Genomic DNA, 18159 nt, shown 5'->3' with positions numbered 1-18159 from the left:
AGTTTTCACAAGCATTCTTGAATCTTCATATCTTTTGGAACATTCACCTTCTCCTTTAACTGTCTTTGTGGTATTTCAGACGCGGAATCGGTTCGAGAGCACACGATCAGAGGTGGAATGTTTGATGAAGAAGATGAAGGAAAACCCACACGAACATAAGAGCATCAGTGCGCACACAATGGAGGGATATCTGTTTGTGCAAGAGAAACGTAAGTTCTGTTTTCTAAGACACAACTGATCACACTGGCTTGTGGCCACTGTAGAGGTTAGTGTGTTTGTTGTGTGTGTGTGTGTGTGTGTGTGTGTGTACGTACCCACAATCCTAAATGGCAAGCCAACATTCAGAGAAGTCTCTGTTCACATCAACATAGAAGTTGTGGCAAAACAGCTCAGCTTACCCACTACCATGAAGCATTATGAATGTTGTCATTGAATGTCATTATTCTCCCTGCATTCTATTGTATATTTGTATATATCTGATTATTTTGCAACATTATTGGCTATGTTTACACTGCAGGAAAATGTGGCTGAAATCCATTTTTTGCTCATTAGTGATATGTTATATACAGTTGAGGTCAAAAGTTTACACCCCCTTTCAGAATCTGCTAAAATGTTAATTATTTCACCAAAATAAGAGGGATCATACAAAATTCATGTTATTTTTTTTATTTTTGTACTGACCTGAATAATATATTTTACAGTTGATAGGTGTTCATGAGTCTTTTGTTTGTCCTGAACAGTTAAACTGCCTTTTTCTTCAGAAATTTTCGCATATTTATTTTTATTTAGAATGGCTACAGAAGACAATTACATGTTTCCCAGAAGACAAAATAAGTTCAATTTACCCTGATCTTCAAATTCCAAAAGTTTTCACCCCCGCCTCTTAATGCAAGTTTTCTGAAGAACAGAAGGTAGTTTAACTGTTTCGGAAAACAAGGGACTCATGAACAACTATCACTAAACAAAAAAACACAGTTGTGGATCATTTAGGTAAAATAACAGTATTAAGAATCAAGTGTATGTAAACTTTTGAACATTCATTTTTATAAATTCATTATTATAATTTTCTCTTGTGGACTATGTAAATGTGTCTATGTGAAATATCTTACTCAGGTCAGTACTAAATAAACAATAACATGCATTCTGTGTGATCCTTCTTATTTTGGTAAAATAATTTATATTTTCTTGTTTTTTCAGAAAACAAGAAAATAATTTTTACTCGTCATAAAATTCTTGATTTAAACATTTTTAGACAGTTACGAAGGTTGTCATTGGAGAGACAATGAGGTGTTGTTTTATGGTGTATTACAGAGACAGTGAACGGTGGGCAGTATGCTTTTAATATAGTAAATATAGAAGAAATATGTCATTTATATGTGCCAAGCTTCTTGCAGCCAACTGGTGGCGCTATGCCTATGACTGATTATTAGCATGGAGATGTGTTCAGACTAGCACTTTTATTAAACATATGAAGTTTGGTTCGGATTGAAATTGGTATGTTTGAGTTAGTGTAAGACATGACATATCCTGCTGCCAACAGGTGGCACTATGATTATATCTGAATATTGGCCTTTAGGTGTCTTCAGGCCAGGACTATTACCAAACCTGTGAAATTTGGTGCAGATTGGACATTGCATGTTCAAGTTAGTGTAAAACAAGCCATTTCCTGTTGCCAGCAGGTGGTGCTATGATTATAACAGAATATTGGCCTTCAGATGTGTTCAGGCCAAGACTTGTGTGAAGTTTGAGGCCTTTAGATTAGACTGACCAAATTTGGTGTTGATCTGCATAAATCTCTAGCAGTTCGTTAATGTATGACGCCTGAAAATCGCAAAAATAACAAAAAATTTGCTAACTGACTTCCTGTTGGGTTTCGGATTTTGCTCCAAGAGACTTTTTTGTAGGTATTGGTATGTTACATGTGTGTACCAATTTTCGTGTATGTATGTGTATGTGTATGTATGGAGTTTGATAGAAAATCTGTGCATAGAAAGGGCACGCAAAATAAGTCTTCATTAATTGATTTTATGGCCCTATAATCATAATTTGTGTGAAAAGGAATAACGTTTTTTGGTGTTTTACTGCCTTAAGAGTTAATTTCAGCTGGAAAATGCACTGCATTGAACGTATAGTTACATTTTTTTACAAGTTTTACAAAAACATATAGAGTCATGTTTTTGCATTGAACCTGGGTTGGTATTTCATGGCTTTGAGCTCTATGTTTCACATAACCAAAGCCTTCAAAGAGTTTACCATATTTGTGATCCTGGACCACAAAAAAAGTCATAAGGGTAATTTTTTTTGGAAATTGTGATTTATACATCATCTGAAAGCTGAGTAAATACATTTTCCATTGATGTATGGCTTGTTAGGATAGGATAATATTTGGCCAAGATACAATCTGAGGGTGCAAAAAAATCAAAATACTGGGATAATCACCTTTAAAGTTGTCCAAATGACATTCTTAGCAATGCATACAATCAAAAATTAAGTTTTGTTATATTTACACTAGGACATTTAATTGTTAAATTAAGTATCCATTTGCTGTTTATCTGTCTTTTTCTTACACGTCTCCCTGTTTTATACCAAACCAGGTTCCTTTGTGTCTACATGGGTGAAGTACTACTGCATCTATCACCGAGAGCCCAAACGCATGACCATGTTGCTGTTTGATCAGAAGTCTGGGGGCAAAAATGTAAGTAGTTCTTTTTTCTCTTTCTCTGTTACATATAATCCCTTTCGCACCCTTTCACTCAACAGTATGTGTAACCTTTGGATTGGAGAGTGGATGCTGGCACAGGCCACGCGTTTGTTCCCCATGCTGGCATTGACAAGACTCTGATCTTGGCACGAGTATCGCATCGTTGAGCTGGCACCAGTGTCGCCACTTGGCTCTGTGCCCGTCCCGCTCTCCACAGCCACACACGCAGGGTCAATAGGATGGCTCTCGCACCAGGGACTGCATGCGGCCTGATTACATTCTGACCACACACTTCCACCCTGCTGCTAAACGCACAAACCTGCCAATCGCAGAAGAAAAGCAAATAGAAAACAGCTTTTATTGTGAATATAAATTGGATACAGAGTCATATTGTTACTCAATTTGCATGGTTTATGTTATTGCTGACATATTTACATAGAAATGCACAATCTGTTGAGACAAAAACATTTTAATTTAATATGGGAAAATTTGAGGCTTAAAAATAGCTTTCAATTCTTGAGTGGGAATGTGAATTGCAGCCCAGGAAGAGCAATTTACTGAACTGCAGTTTAAAAAAAAAAAACTAAACAACTGAGGAATTATATTAGCCCAACACAAAATTATATATATAATTTTGTGTTGGGCTAATTTTTAAGCCTCAATTTTCACATATTTTATATATATATATATATTTATATATATTAGGGTTGTCAGTCGAGCACATTTTTTTAATCTAATTAATTACATGATGTTTCAATTAATTAATCTAAATAACTGCAAAATAAATTTTACTGTGGAAATACCCACATAAAGATTTTGTGGTAAATGAGAAAGTATCAGTAGACATTACAAATTGTAGCTTTAGAAAGAAATATTTGATTTGATTCAACATAGAATTGATTACACATAAACATTTAGGCCTAACGTAAACTATGGAACATAAAAGAAGATAATTTGAGAAACATCTTAGTATTTTTCATTCATATGATAAAAGTTCATTGGTAACCAAAACAGCTTTGTTACCAGCAGTCTTCAAAAGTACAAGTATTTTAAAAGAAAGGTTTGAAATGACATGAGGGTGAGTAAATACTGACAGAATTAAAACATTTTTGAGTGACCTATCCCTTCAATGTTTTTATTTTTTATTTTTTTTAAATGAAATGATACTCTAAATAAAAATAAAAAACTAACCTGCCAGCAAGTGGTGGTGAATGTCTTTACGATTCAATAATTTGATTAATTCAAATGGCTGATTCATTCAGGAATAAAGTAAATTTCTCTCTTTATAAATGGGCTTTTGAGTCATTGGTTCACACAATTCATTCAAAATGCGAATTCATTCAAAAGCAAAACACTGCTGGGTTGCTCAGAGACGCACAACAAACTGCTATGGCTTCAAAGGTTTGTGTTTAAAATATAACACAATATCAACTTCTTATTTACTGAACTGTTGTATAAAAATTACATTTAAGCTTGTGATAAATCAATATAAAATCAGCACTAGCATCAAATTGCTCTTGCTGCTGTGTCATATCATGTGATATATATAAATATGAGACAAACAACATACAGGGGCATTTTTTCAGCAATAACTTGAATTTTAGGGCATAACTGCATTTGTGGAGTTGCTCTGTGTCATATTTGTCAACAGTCAATTACATGAAACATAAGATGACGTACAGGTCTGGGGGCAGGGACAGTGCATTAACTGCATTAAAATATTTTAATCACGTTATTTTTTTTCCCCCCTTATATGTGTATATTAAGGTGATGCCCCTTTTTACAAGATTTAATATATGTCTCAGGTGTCCCCAATGTGTCTGTGAAGTATCAGCTCAAAATACTCCGCTGATCATTTATTATTGTTAAACAAGCTGTTTTCATGCATGTCTACTTAAATGCAAATGAGCTGCTGCTCCCTGCCCCCTTTTCCACATACTCTGCCAAAAAACGTCTGTTGGATTTTGGTTTGATTATAATGTCTATCCCACTGAAGTTCTCTTTCATGTGTTATTGCGCCTTAACTGTCAAATACACACAAGTTTTAAACACAGTCGGTTATGTCTGTGAAGGTTATGGCGTAAGAACTGGTACACTGTTGTTGCTTGTGAAAACAAAATGGGTGCAAATGTGCAGATTAGGAATGGTAATCCTAAACACATCATAGAAACTTTCACAATTTTAATTATTATTTTGTTTTCCTTTCAACCTAATGTTTACGTATTGCATGTGTGACATGTTGTCAGTTACAACAGTCATTTCAGCTCATCCTTCAGATGGTTAAAAAAAAAACATGTTTACAGGGTATAAACTAGAAATAGAGGCTTAGCAGGCAAATGGACCAGCAGGATTACAGGCAGGAATTACAAACTCTAAAAAAATATTTTTAAGCACATCAGTTGTTAGATATCAAATTGACTGCATGTTCACTAATCTTCAGTATATTTGGCATTGTATTTTCTTGAGTGAGCTGTAACTGATCAGCCACAACATTAAAACCACTCAAAGATGAAGTGAATAACGTAGAGTCACACTTTAGCTTGAGGACAAATTCTCACTATTACCTGACTGTCAACTATGACTTTTACCTCAGTAAGCCGCAAATTACCGCATATTAATAGTTATTGAAGTAGTTGTTAGATTATGTCGGTATGGAGTAGGATTAAGGGATCTAAAATGTGGTCATTAAGAATAAGCCATTAATATGTGTTTTATAAGTACTAATAAACAGCCAATATGCTAGTAATAAACAACTAGTTAAGAGTGAGAATTGGTCTCTAAACTAAAGTGCCACCAGCAGTTCTTGAATTTCAAAAATGGGCAAGCAAGATTTGATGATGACGCTTGTCTACTGCTGAAAGCATTAGAACTGGACAATGCAGCAATTGGGAAAGCATGCCTGCTCTGATGAATCATGCTTTCTTTTAGATCAGGTGAATGGCTGGGTGCATGCTTGTTATTTACCTTGGGAAGAGATGGCAGCAGGATGCACTGTGTGAAGAAGGCGAGTCAGCTGAGGCAGTGTTATGTTCTGCTGGGAAACCATGAGTCGTAATAGAATCGAAAACAACAGTGAGGAATCGATTCTTGGAATTGAATCCAATCGATTCCAGAACCAGGAATCGACATTGATTCTAAAAATTTCGGAACCGAACAGCCCTAGTCACATGGACTATTTTGTCTATGTCCATGTGACCTTTCTGGGCCTTGAACAGTTGCATTGCTGTATATGCTGGGAAAAGCTCTCAGATTTCATCAAAAATATCTTAATTTGCGTTCTGAAGATGAGTGACGGTTTTACTGGTTTGGAACAACATGAAGGTGAGTGCTTAGATTTGGCTCAGGTCCTTTTTTAATGCAAGTCTATGGCAATTATCTGCCATTCTTGGCCTCACCTCTTCACCTCTCAAGCTCTGTCAGCTTGGATAGGGTTTGGCAGACATTTGATTGGGTTGAAGCCCAGGCTATGGCTGGGCCACTCAAGGACATTCACAGAGTTGTCTATAAGCCACTCTTGCTGTGTGCTTAGGGTCATTGTCCTGTTGGCAGGTAAACCCAATCTGAGGTTCTGAATGCTCTGGACTGGGTTTTCAATAAGCCTCTCTCAATATTTTGGTGTATTGAGCTTTTCTTCTACTCTGACGAGTCCCTCAGTCCCTGCCACGGGATAACAGCCCCACAACATGAGGCTGCTACCACCACACTTTACTTTTCACGATGGTACTCTGCAGGTGATGAGCAGTGCCTGGTTTCCTTCATGTTTGTTATTTACCTTGGGAAGAGATGGCAGCAGGATGCACTATGTGAAGAAGGCGAGTCAGCTGAGGCAGTGTTATGTTCTGCTGGGAAACCATGAGTCATGGCAATCATGTGGATGTTACTTTGACACATACTACCTACCTAAAGATTGTACACCCCTTTATGGCAGTAGTGTTTCCTAATGAAGAGTTCACGGTGTTGTCTTAGCTTCCAAATTTCCTAGATCTCAATCCGATTGAGCATCTATGGGATGTGCTTGATCCATGAAGAGCCCCCACCTTGCAACTTGAAGGACTTAAAGGATCTGCTGCTAATGTCTTAGTGCCAGAGACCAAAGTACACATTCAGATGTCTTGTGGAGTTCATGCATTGACAAATCAGTTCTATTTTGGCTGCGTAAGGGACCTACATGATATTAGGCAGGTGGTTTTAATGCTGTGGCTGATCAGTGTATAGAGTTTTAAAGGGAAAGTTCACCCAAACACGAAAATTCTGTCATTAATTGACCATATACACTGAGCGTTCTTTAGAACTTCCGCATAATGATAAGCCAGCTTGTAAACATCCGCTGAAGCTCATTTTATATGTGCTATATATAGGTGGACACTCTTGAGACTCCTCTACTGCCTCGTTCTTATCAGAAACTGAGAAAAATAATAATTGCAACATCGTAAATAATAATAGCGACATAAACATTCATGTTATTTGTGTTTAGGCTAACGTTAGGTAGCTACTGATAGGCCTACTTCTTCTACTACTACTACCTACTACTAAGTCTCTTAGTCGTATTCTTGATAATCAGTAACTTGCCTTTATAGTCATGAACATATTTTTAAAATCTTGTAATATTTTAAATCCTTTATTATGTTTCAACTCCACAGCTGTGCAATAAAATTCATTTCAAAGATTTACTTTTCAATCATAAAGACCACATGGGAAAAAAATGTCTTTTCATGGAAAACGTCTTTTTTGACATGAAATTACCAATATAACCTTAAAATGGCAGCAGAGGATCAATCATTGGCTGCAGCCGCCATTTCGACTCCCTAGTTTTTTTCAAGATGACGTTGCTTTTAAATTTATTATAAAATTACTATTATAATAAATTGTAGTACTTTTACTGCACTGAAGTATACAGTATAGCAAGTGCAGAAAGTCATTAAATAAATGATTAAGCTCAGACACACACAGCCTATGAGGGTGAATTATTTAAATATTATGTATTGCCCACTACAAATTAAATGTTAATGGTATAAGAATTAAATAATGCACTCAATATGAATCTATATGAATTTGAAATGTTTTATGTAATTTAATAACTACGTCTTTTAAGCTTTATCTTGAACTGTAAAAGCTATTAAATAGACTATATTTAACCAACACAAAAAACAGAAAAATCGTAATTTTAAAAATGAAGCTTTATATTATGAGAAGGCAACTTTCTATGACCTTTACATCCTGCAGTCATTGCGAAATTAGCTTCTTCCAGTCTAAAAAAACAAGAGTCGAAATAGAATCGAAAACAACAGTGAGGAATCGATTCTTGGAATTTAATCCAATTGATTCCAGAACCAGGAATCGACATTGATTCTAAAAAAATTCGGAACCGAACAGCCCTAGTCACATGGACTATTTTGTCTATGTCCATGTGACCTTTCTGGGCCTTGAACAGTTGCATTGCTGTATATGCTGGGCAAAGCTCTCAGATTTCATCAAAAATATCTTAAGTTTGCGTTCCGAAGATGAGTGACGGTTTTACTGGTTTGGAACAACATGAAGGTGAGTGCTTAGATTTGGCTCAGGTCCTTCTTTTAATGCAAGTATATGGCAATTATCTGCCATTCTTGGCCTCACCTCTTCACCTCTCAAGCTCTGTCAGCTTGGATAGGGTTTGGCAGACATTTGATTGGGTTGAAGCCCAGGCTATGGCTGGGCCACTCAAGGACATTCACAGAGTTGTCTATAAGCCACTCTTGCTGTGTGCTTAGGGTCATTGTCCTGTTGGAAGGTAAACCCAATCTGAGGTTCTGAATGCTCTGGACTGGGTTTTCAATAAGCCTCTCTCAATATTTTGGTGTATTGAGCTTTTCTTCTACTCTGACGAGTCCCTCAGTCCCTGCCACGGGATAACAGCCCCACAAGATGAGGCTGCTACCACCACACTTTACTTTTCACGATGGTACTCTGCAGGTGATGAGCAGTGCCTGGTTTCCTTCAAACATGATGCTCGGAATTGAGGTTCTTCAGACCAGAGAATCTTGTTTTTCACAGTCTGAGGGTCCTTTAGATGTTTTTTTTGCAAATTCCAAGTGTGTTTTCATGTGTCTTCACACCACCATAAAGCCCAGATCAGCGGAGTGTTGTAGTGATGTTTGTCCTTCTGTAAGTTTCTCCTATCTGCATATATGATCATGGAGCTCAACTGGAGTGATCAGCAGGTTCTTGGTCACCACTCTAGCCAAGGCCGTTCTTCATCAATTGCTCAGTTTGGCCAGGAGGCTAACTCTAGGAAGAGTTGTGGTTGTTTCAAACTCCCTCAATTAAGGGTAACGGAGACTACATGCTTTTGTGAACCTTCAATGCAGCAGAATTTTTTCTGAAGACGTGTGGCTGTTTTTTTTACCTCACGGCTTGGTTTTTGCTCTAATATTTGCTCTAATTCTTTCCAAATTATACCCATTCATTTGAATTTGCCACAGGTTAACGTTACTAAAAGTGTAGTAACATCTACAAGCAATATGAATGCTCCTGAGATAAATGCCCCAACTGTCCCAGACAAGGGTATGAATACTTATGCAATTGAATCATTTAAGTTTTTAATTTTTTAATACATTTGCAAAGGTGTTAAAAACCTGCTTTTCGCTTTGCCATTATGGTGTATGGAGTGTAGATTGATGTGGGAAAAATGTAACAGTTTCAACATAAGGCAGCAACAACAAAATGTGAAAAAAAAAATAAAGGGGTATGAATACTTTTGCATGGCACTGTATATGCAGTCTTGTAGACTTATGGTGGACTAGATTGGGGAGTCCCATACTCACAGGGATGTGAGATGTGAGCATTGCATTCTGTAAGCATACCCAGTTTGTTTAGTACCTAGTCTTTGCGCTATCACCTTTTCTGCAATGTGAAGAGAGAAGAAAAACTAGAGAGAAGCTACTTAGCAGAGTGGTGTGTTAGAAACAATTAGACTGTAAGTGACGAGGTCACTGAAGGAGAGAACGACAGCGCTTTGGTAATGAACTCCAGAGGCATGTGTGCAATGTGTTGCTAGTCAGTAAAGGAGTTGTGAAGTGTTGGAATAAAAATAGCTGACTGCATTTGAACACCCATTCCTTGGCCACACTTTGCAAGAAGATAGGGAGTAACCTGAGACTTTATCGTTCATTTATATAATCATTTATGTGATGACAGTGTAGTTGGTAAATATAGAACATCTGCTCACATTTTCCTGTCCACCGTCCAGGCTCACATAAAAAATCAAAGTCGAATAAGTGAAATAGTGAAAATGTGGCGCTAAAATTTGAGCCTATATTCAATGTTTTTTGTTTTTTTTCCTTCAGGGAGATGAGGACAGCTTTACGCTCAAATCCTGCACCAGAAGGAAAACGGACTCCATCGAGAAGAGGTTCTGTTTTGATGTTGAAGCCGTGGACCGGTGAGTCGACTGTCTGCATAGCTGCCACCAGATGGCGCTTTGGTCCACGTAAAACATCCAGCGGGAGACACACTTCCTGGCTGCTGCTCAGGAAAGGGGGTGGATTTTAACTAGGTCTGCCAGGCATGAAGAGAGTACACTGTAGATAGCTTCGACCTGTCATAACTGTTGCAGTAACTAAGAGAAGAGAGAGATAAAATGGCCATCTTATGGGCTGAAAGCAGGGAAAGCAGGGAAAGGGAGCTGATTACTTTACACTTAACCTTTTGGCCAAAAGATGCTCTAAGCCCTCATGATACAGTGTTGCAATGATGGGCAGTAGTCCACATCACGCTTTGCACATTGCAAAAACAAAAAAACAAAACAAAAAAAACATATTTTATATTATATTATATTTTACTATATTTTAATCTTGCTTCCCACATAATAAGATTTATTTCCAGATAATTCATCTTAAATTATTATTTTTTCTTTCCCTACTAAGATAACCAATTTCTGTAAAAATTGCATTTGAAACAAGTATGGTAAAAAATAAAATAAATAAATTTAATTGTAATTCAGGATAAATTACTGGTCAAAGGTTTACCAAGGTTTACCAAAGGTTTATATATTACAAAATGTTTCTATTTCATGTAAATACAATTCTTTTGAACTTTTTTCATCAAAAAATTCTGAAAAATAAACAAACAAATAAATAAGTAAATGTTAAAAAAAAATATAATAACAAGAACCAATATTAATAACTGAGCAAAAGTAATGTTAACAATGACAATATTAATAATGACAATAATATAATAATTACAATAATGAAGCACTAAAAAATTGAATTTATTAACTTAAATATTTTAAAGTTTAATTTTTTATATATATATATTTTGGTAAAAATATTTTATTTTTTATTTATTTATTTATTTATTTATTTTTTTTTCACAAAAAAAAAAAATACTGGAAAAAGAGAATAAAAACACATTAAATTCTATTTTATCCTATTGTATCTGACCAGCAGTAAATAGTTTCTAAAAGTATTTTATTTTATTTTATTTATAATTTAAAATGTGTATTTATTTATTTTTATTTTATTTTATTGTTTAACTAAAAATAATTACTGGAAAAAGAGAATAGAGAATAAAAAAAAAAACATTAAATCCTATTTTATCATGTACACCTGATACAAAGCAAATTGGCATGTGATAAAATTTTATTTCATTTTATTTTATTTTATTTTATTTTATTTTATTTTATTTTATTTTTTCACTAAAAAGATTTTACTGGAAAAAGAGAACAAAAAACACATTAAATCCTGTTTTATCCTGTACACCTGATACAAAGCAAAATTCTTTAAAAAATTAATAAAAATGTAGCCAGATTTTCAGAAAATATATGACACTATGAATGGTCAGATTCAGATTTAGGTGTTTTAAGTGTGTATGTCCCAACGTTATATAAAAAATGTGCAATACACTAGACATAATATATAGTGTTTTTACTTGAAAATGCTTATCAAAATATTATTTAAAAAGAACAATTTAGAAAATAATAGTCATTAAGAATGAGGTAATGTTATGTGGTGTCTATAAATGTCTCCAAATCCACTTATTTTACTTATGTTTGAATCATTACCGATGTGTCATAATGAACTTGGAAAAACTTCTAGTTTTCCACCTTTTTTCTTTCCACATCAACAGCCACTCTCAAGTGGTGTAAAAGAAAGTGTCTTGTAGTTATGTGAACACTTAAGTAATTACTATGGTAACCAATGTAGATATACCAGATACTGATCACGTTATTTGAACAACTGGAGTCATATTTCATGAATTTCAAAATCACAGTGCAGACAGTCTTTTAACAGTTCAGTGCTTTGATAAAACCCCTCTCTTACTAAGCAAAAACCTTTCTCTGATTCAGCATAGAGCAATATAATAGCCAGTTTACTGTGTTGTGTGTGTTGGAAAACCTCTTAATATTTCAGTATGGCAGCTCTATCAGTAAATCAGTAGCACGCACACACTCTCACACCATTAACTCGCGTGACAACTGAAGGTTAGGCCATGCCAGGTCAGGCAGAGTTATGGTAATAGAACTAGACTTGTTTAATTGAGTTTGTGGAGAGGAAAGCCTGATAGATTTACAATGTGGTAGTGCACTGCTGGTGTGGGGAAAACTGTCATTTTGTGTATGCGATGCTGTGTATGCGATGTCCTTTTTTTTTTATTGGCAAAGCCGACATATGGGAAGGTGTTTGGATAGTGTTTTTGTGGGTTTGCAATCAGAAAAAGCAGGATGCTATTGTGAAATTGCAGTGTGTTTTGTATAAAGTACATTTGTGAATAGTTAAAGTGTGTTTCTTCAACTATGAATGCTTTCACTGCAAAAAAATGCTTTTCTTACTTAGAAGAAACTTTTTTGTTTTGTTTCCAGCCAAAATATCAAAAAAATTCTTAAATCAAGAAGGATTTTCTAGACAAGTAAAAAATATTTTCTTGTTTTCAGAAAAAAACAAAAAAACAAGTCAAAATTAAGTGCGTTTTTGTTTGAAACAAGCAAATGGGGTAAGAAAAATAATCTTGTTTTCTTTTTGAAATAAGATTTTTTTTTTTTGCTTACCCCTTTGGCAGATTATTTAGCTTGTTCTAAGCAAAAACTCACTTGATTTTAACTTGTTTTTTCAGAAAACAAGAAAATAATTTTTACTTTTTAATTAATTTTTACTTTACTTTTAGAAAATCCTTCTTGATTTATGAATTTTTAGATATTTTGGCCAGAAATAAGACAAGAAATCTAAGTAAGAAAAACATTTTTGCAGTGTTTGCACTGCTTTTGAAAGAATACACTTTACAAATTAAATGCAATGTTTCTGAACACTTAATTGCATTGTATTTACAATTAAATAAAAATATACTGTATTATAGTTTAAATTTATATTAAATGCAGTTAGTTGAACATTATTAAACTGAATAAAATGTCATTTAATTTAAACTTTTAATTTGAAAATATTACTTTTAAAGTGTGTAAGGAAACAATCATAAAATGTACTCTTTAAGTGCACTTTAAAGGGATAGTTCACCCAAAAATGAAAATTTTATGTTTATCTGCTTAGTGACTTTGTTTCTTCAGTAAAACACCAACAAAGATTTTTAACTCAAACCGTTGCAGTCTGTCAGTCATATAATGTCAGACAATGGGACCCACGGCTTTGACAGTCAAAAAAACATACACTGACAAAACCAAATGAAACCCTGTGGCTTGTGACGATACATTGAGGTCTTAACACACAAACAAATCAGTCTGTGCATGACACTGAACAGTATTTATATAATTTTTTACCTCTGTTCCACCACAATGTCCAACTGTCCTGAGCGCGTTCACAACAGCCGGTGTTTGACGAAGAGCAAGCAACCATAACTTCAGTCGATCAGGCTCAAAAGTTGGGAGTCTGTGAAAAGTCAACACTCCGGGTGAGTTCACGCAAGCAAACGTAATCTTTTAGTATTTAATCGGTTGTAACAATCAGGATAAGCACAAGTAATTACCATTTTGAGTAGCTGTCGTAGTATCTCTCTGCACTGTATAAACAATGAATGACGTATACGCGTGACAGATCGCTTCCTGTTGTGAACGCGCTCAGTTGGACGTTGTAATAGATCAGAGGTAAAAAATTATATAAATATTGTCCAGTTTCTTGCACAGACTAATTGTTTCATGTGTTAAGACCTCAATGTATTGTCACGAGCCGCACGGTTTAATTTGGTTTTGTCTGTGTATGTTTTTTTTGACTCTCAAAGCCGTGGATCCCATTGACTGCCATTAAATGACTGACAGACTGCAACAGTTTGAGTTAAAAATTGTCATTTGTGTTCTACCGAAGAAACAAAGTCAACTACATCTTGAGTGCCCTGAATGTAAGCAGATAAACATTAAATTTAAATTTGTGGGTGAACAATCCCTTTAAGCATACTTTTTTCACAAGGGTGGCTCTGTAGATTTTTAGGAAACTAAATTGTTCTATAACACACATGCTCACTATTTTTTTGTCCACTAACAGTGTCATACTGTAAATATACATGCATCATTAGAGAATTGTGTGTGTGTGTGTGTGTGTGTGTGTGTGTGTGTGTGTGTTTGCATGGATGTTGACTGTACCGTGGTGCATGCTTGTGTGTGGGCATGTGTGCATGTTTCAGGCCTGGCGTGATCACCATGCAAGCGCTGTCAGAGGAAGACCGCAGACTCTGGATGGAAGCCATGGACGGAAGAGAACCGGTACTTTATCTGAGAGATCGGAAATTTGTTTCGCTCTCAAATCTGATAGGGTTCATCTTAAGAACGTTTCACATGCTTGGCTCTGCTGTGCATCAGATAAAGTGTATTCTCATTTTGGATGCATATTCATAAGACTTATTGTGCCTTATAAATATGCAGGTTAAGGCCTTTAGCCTGTGTTGTTTTTGAATGTAAATTCAGATATAGTGGTTTAGTTGAGTGTTAGCTTCGTAATTGAATTTGTAATGTATTGTAGGATGTTTTAGGCTCTGTTTCATAATCTAGTAAAATGCCTTGCTAATCTGCTACCTACATAGAGAGCATGCTAAATATAATGGATAGTTCACCCCAAAAATGTGAATTACCCCATGATTTACTCATTCTCAAGCAATCCTAGGTGTATGTGACTTTCTTCGTTCAGACGTTTTTCTTTCGGAGTTATATTTAAAAATGTCCTGGCTCTTTCTAGCTTTATAATGGACGTGAATGGCTGTTGAGATTTTGAAGTCCAATAAAGTGCATTCATCCATCATAAAAAGTACTCCATGCGGCTCCAGAGGCCTAAAGGCCTTCTAACGAGAAGTGGTGCGTTTGTGTAAGAAAAATATCCGTAATTAAAATTTTATAAACTGTAAGCATCTCCAGCTTTGTTAAGTGTCATATGTGCGTTCACGAAAGAGTGGCATTTGTTTACAGCAAAGGGAAACCAATCTCCTCTTGGCTTATATTGCAATCCTGCTTTCTTTGTGCTTTTGTGTTCTGCAGTTAGTGGAAGCTAGAGATTATGGTTCACAAAGTTGTAAATATGGATATTTTCCTTACACAAGCACATTGATTCACTTTAGGCCTTTATTAACCCTGGAGCCGTGTGGAGCACTTTTTATGATGGATGGATGCCGTTATTGGACTTCAAAATCTCAACACCCATTCACTGCCATTATAAAGCTTAGAAAAGCCAGGATCTTTTAATATAACTCTGATTGTATTTGTCTGAAAGAAGACGGTCATATACACTTAGGATGACTTGAGGGTGAGTAAATCATGGGGTGAAAATTATTTTGGGGTGAACTATCACTAAATAAGACCTCATTAGTTACTGATGAAGCACTCTTTAGGCAAGAACTTGAATAGTATTTATCACAAAAACACACAGGATGAACTGATGTCAGTAGAGCTGTTGGATTAACAACATAATGCTCTTATCAGCATAGAAATACATACAGCACAGACATATTTAGGTAAATACTAAACGTTGTTTTTACAGTTGAGGTCAAACGTTTACATGCAATTTGCAGAATTTGCAAAATGTTAATTATTTTACCTCAATAAGAGGGATCATACAAAATGCATGTTATTTTTTATTTAGTACTGACCTGAATAAGATATTTCACAAACAAATAAAAAAAAAAAGACCCCATTCAAAAGTTTACATACACGTGATTCTTAATACTGTTAATATTAACTTTTTTGCTCACCAACAACTGGTTTTCCAAAATTAGCATTTTCACTGACACAATTTTGTTGTTGGGAAATTACGTTTTATATGAACAAAGTTACTGCATACTAAAATGTATTTAAATTGATTTCCAGGTCTTTCTTGGCCTATTTAAAGGGCATTTTCCCTAACTGTATTAAATGCATACATCATCTTTGATTTCAAATTCTTATATTTTATTAATAATTTCACTATATAAGACACTATAGGGCTGTAACCAGTCAAATGAAATCGGTATTAACAAAACCAATCTTTCCACTGCAGAAGAAACAGAAGAAGCTGAAGTGGCATTTAGATGCATTTACACATGTTTAATGAAGCTTAAATGTAGTATGAAAGCATTTATATTGCAAAATTGCAATAGTATAAATTATGTTATAGGCTTGGTGTTTAAAATCATTTTTTTATATTTAAATATATGAAATGTTCAGAAAAAGCAAAGATGAGGTACTTTGAAATATGAAAGTAAACTGCCAATAAGTGGCAGCAAGTGACTGTCTTAATGAATGAGTCATTGAGTCATGCCTTAAAACAATTCGTCAGACGGCTGATTCATTCAAGAATGAAGCAAGTGTCTGTCTTTATGAATGGACCATTCAATCCATTCGTCCATTTATGAATGGACGATCAATCAAATGATTTATTCAGAAATGGCGAATCATTCAGTAACGAAACACAGCTCTAAGTTGCTCAGAGATAAGTGACTGCTTTGCTGTGATCTTTGTCAAGCAAAGTCAAAGCAAAAAACAGTCAACACTGACAATATTGTACTAAAATGTGTATTAACTACTCGTTTATAAAATCAATGTCAAATTTACAGTCTTGTTTTTTAGGGAAAACTGCACTCTCATCATCTCGTCATGTTGCTTTACTTGGCTATATGTTATATAAAAAATATGTTATAAAAAAAATATATTTTTTTTTTTTCCGCAGTATGTTTCTTCTGTATGCAGTTGTGTTCATTTGTGTTGTTTTTCAACAAGATAATTTAATTCTCGCAGAAATGTCAGTGCTTTCCTAATTAGATGTTTTAATCAGATTATTTGTCCAGTCAGGCAAGTAAAATTCACTTTCACTTGCTCCTTCAAAAAATCCACTTGTTTAAGACAATCAAATAATGTTGAGCTCTGTTATAAAATTTTACCCGGCAAAGTAGTGGGGAGTGACCCTGTTACACTGCTGAAGTGCTGTTCAAATGCACAAAAATGATTTTTTTTAGAACAGTGGGTAGGGACTCATGAACTTCCATCACTAAACAGAAATAAAACACACACACACACACAGCTGAGGATTATTCAGGTAACAAAACAGTATTAAAAATTCAAGTGTATGTACACTTTTGAACAAGGTCATTTTTATAAATTCAGCTGTTATTTTCTCTTGTGGACTATATGTAAACATCCTATGTGAAAGATCTCATTCAGGTCAGTAGTAAATAAAAAATGTCATGCATTTTGACTTATTTTGGTAAAATAATTAACATTTTGCAGTTTCTGCAAGGTGTATGTAAACTTTTGACCTCAACGATGTTTGTATATTATTATCAATATTTTTCGGCCTTGAGTTACAAATCTATTTCAGTCATGAAATGGTGCAGTTCTCCTGAAAACACAGCTCCACCTGTCTAGATCTGCTACCGGATTTATCCACACAGCAGTGTGCTTAAACTGCTCTGAGGGTTGGCATGATTGTAGATCGATATAGAATAATATTATATATGTATAATCCACATTTAAGTCCACTATCTCGAATTTTTTGTCTTCTCAACAAAAATGCTGCATATGCTCACTAGGTTTTGGAACAGAACCATAATGTGTGCTAAATGTGTTCAGTGTGATGAAGCCCATTTAGTAAACAGATTATGCATGTAAAATAGTGCAAATGAGGCAGTGGTATTGTGTACCTGATGGCTTCTCTGCTGGTACCACAGAATTGTACTTGTTATGAAGATGACAAGTACAGTTTTGCTCCGTGTTAACAGCCACAAGCCTGACCAAAATGTCTTGTCTCACAGGTATACACCCTGAATCGTGACAACCAGAATGAAGCTAGTAAGTATGGTGCTCTTTCAGTTGTTTCACTTGTTTGTGGTGTATTACTGTTTGTTTTACCATGAAGTTGTATTGATGTATTTTTTGCCCCTCACCTAATATGCTTTCTACTTAAGTGGCACAGTTAGATGTCATCGGCTTCAACATTATCAAAAAATTCATCTATGCCATCGAAACCAGAGGTACGCTTCATGTCGTTTGTTAGGTCAGATGGTGACTAGCACATGAGTAATTG

General features: G+C 35.1%; 1 protein-coding gene across 1 annotated transcript in view; it reads left to right on the top strand.

Moving 5' to 3' along the window:
- Positions 1–18159, top strand: part of LOC141292261 (rho GTPase-activating protein 26-like) — a 147403-nt gene that overhangs the window by 72136 nt on the left and 57108 nt on the right. The window contains exons 8-13 of the mRNA XM_073824265.1: positions 80–209; positions 2595–2695; positions 10024–10118; positions 14300–14378; positions 17888–17924; positions 18041–18106. Coding sequence (XP_073680366.1) covers positions 80–209; positions 2595–2695; positions 10024–10118; positions 14300–14378; positions 17888–17924; positions 18041–18106 — 508 coding nt within the window. The remainder of the gene's footprint in view (positions 1–79; positions 210–2594; positions 2696–10023; positions 10119–14299; positions 14379–17887; positions 17925–18040; positions 18107–18159) is intronic.

The sequence above is a fragment of the Garra rufa genome, chromosome 19, assembly GCF_049309525.1.
Source record: "Garra rufa chromosome 19, GarRuf1.0, whole genome shotgun sequence".
In the NCBI taxonomy this organism is placed as follows: domain Eukaryota; kingdom Metazoa; phylum Chordata; class Actinopteri; order Cypriniformes; family Cyprinidae; genus Garra; species Garra rufa.
This window is presented reverse-complemented; position numbering and strand designations above follow the sequence as displayed.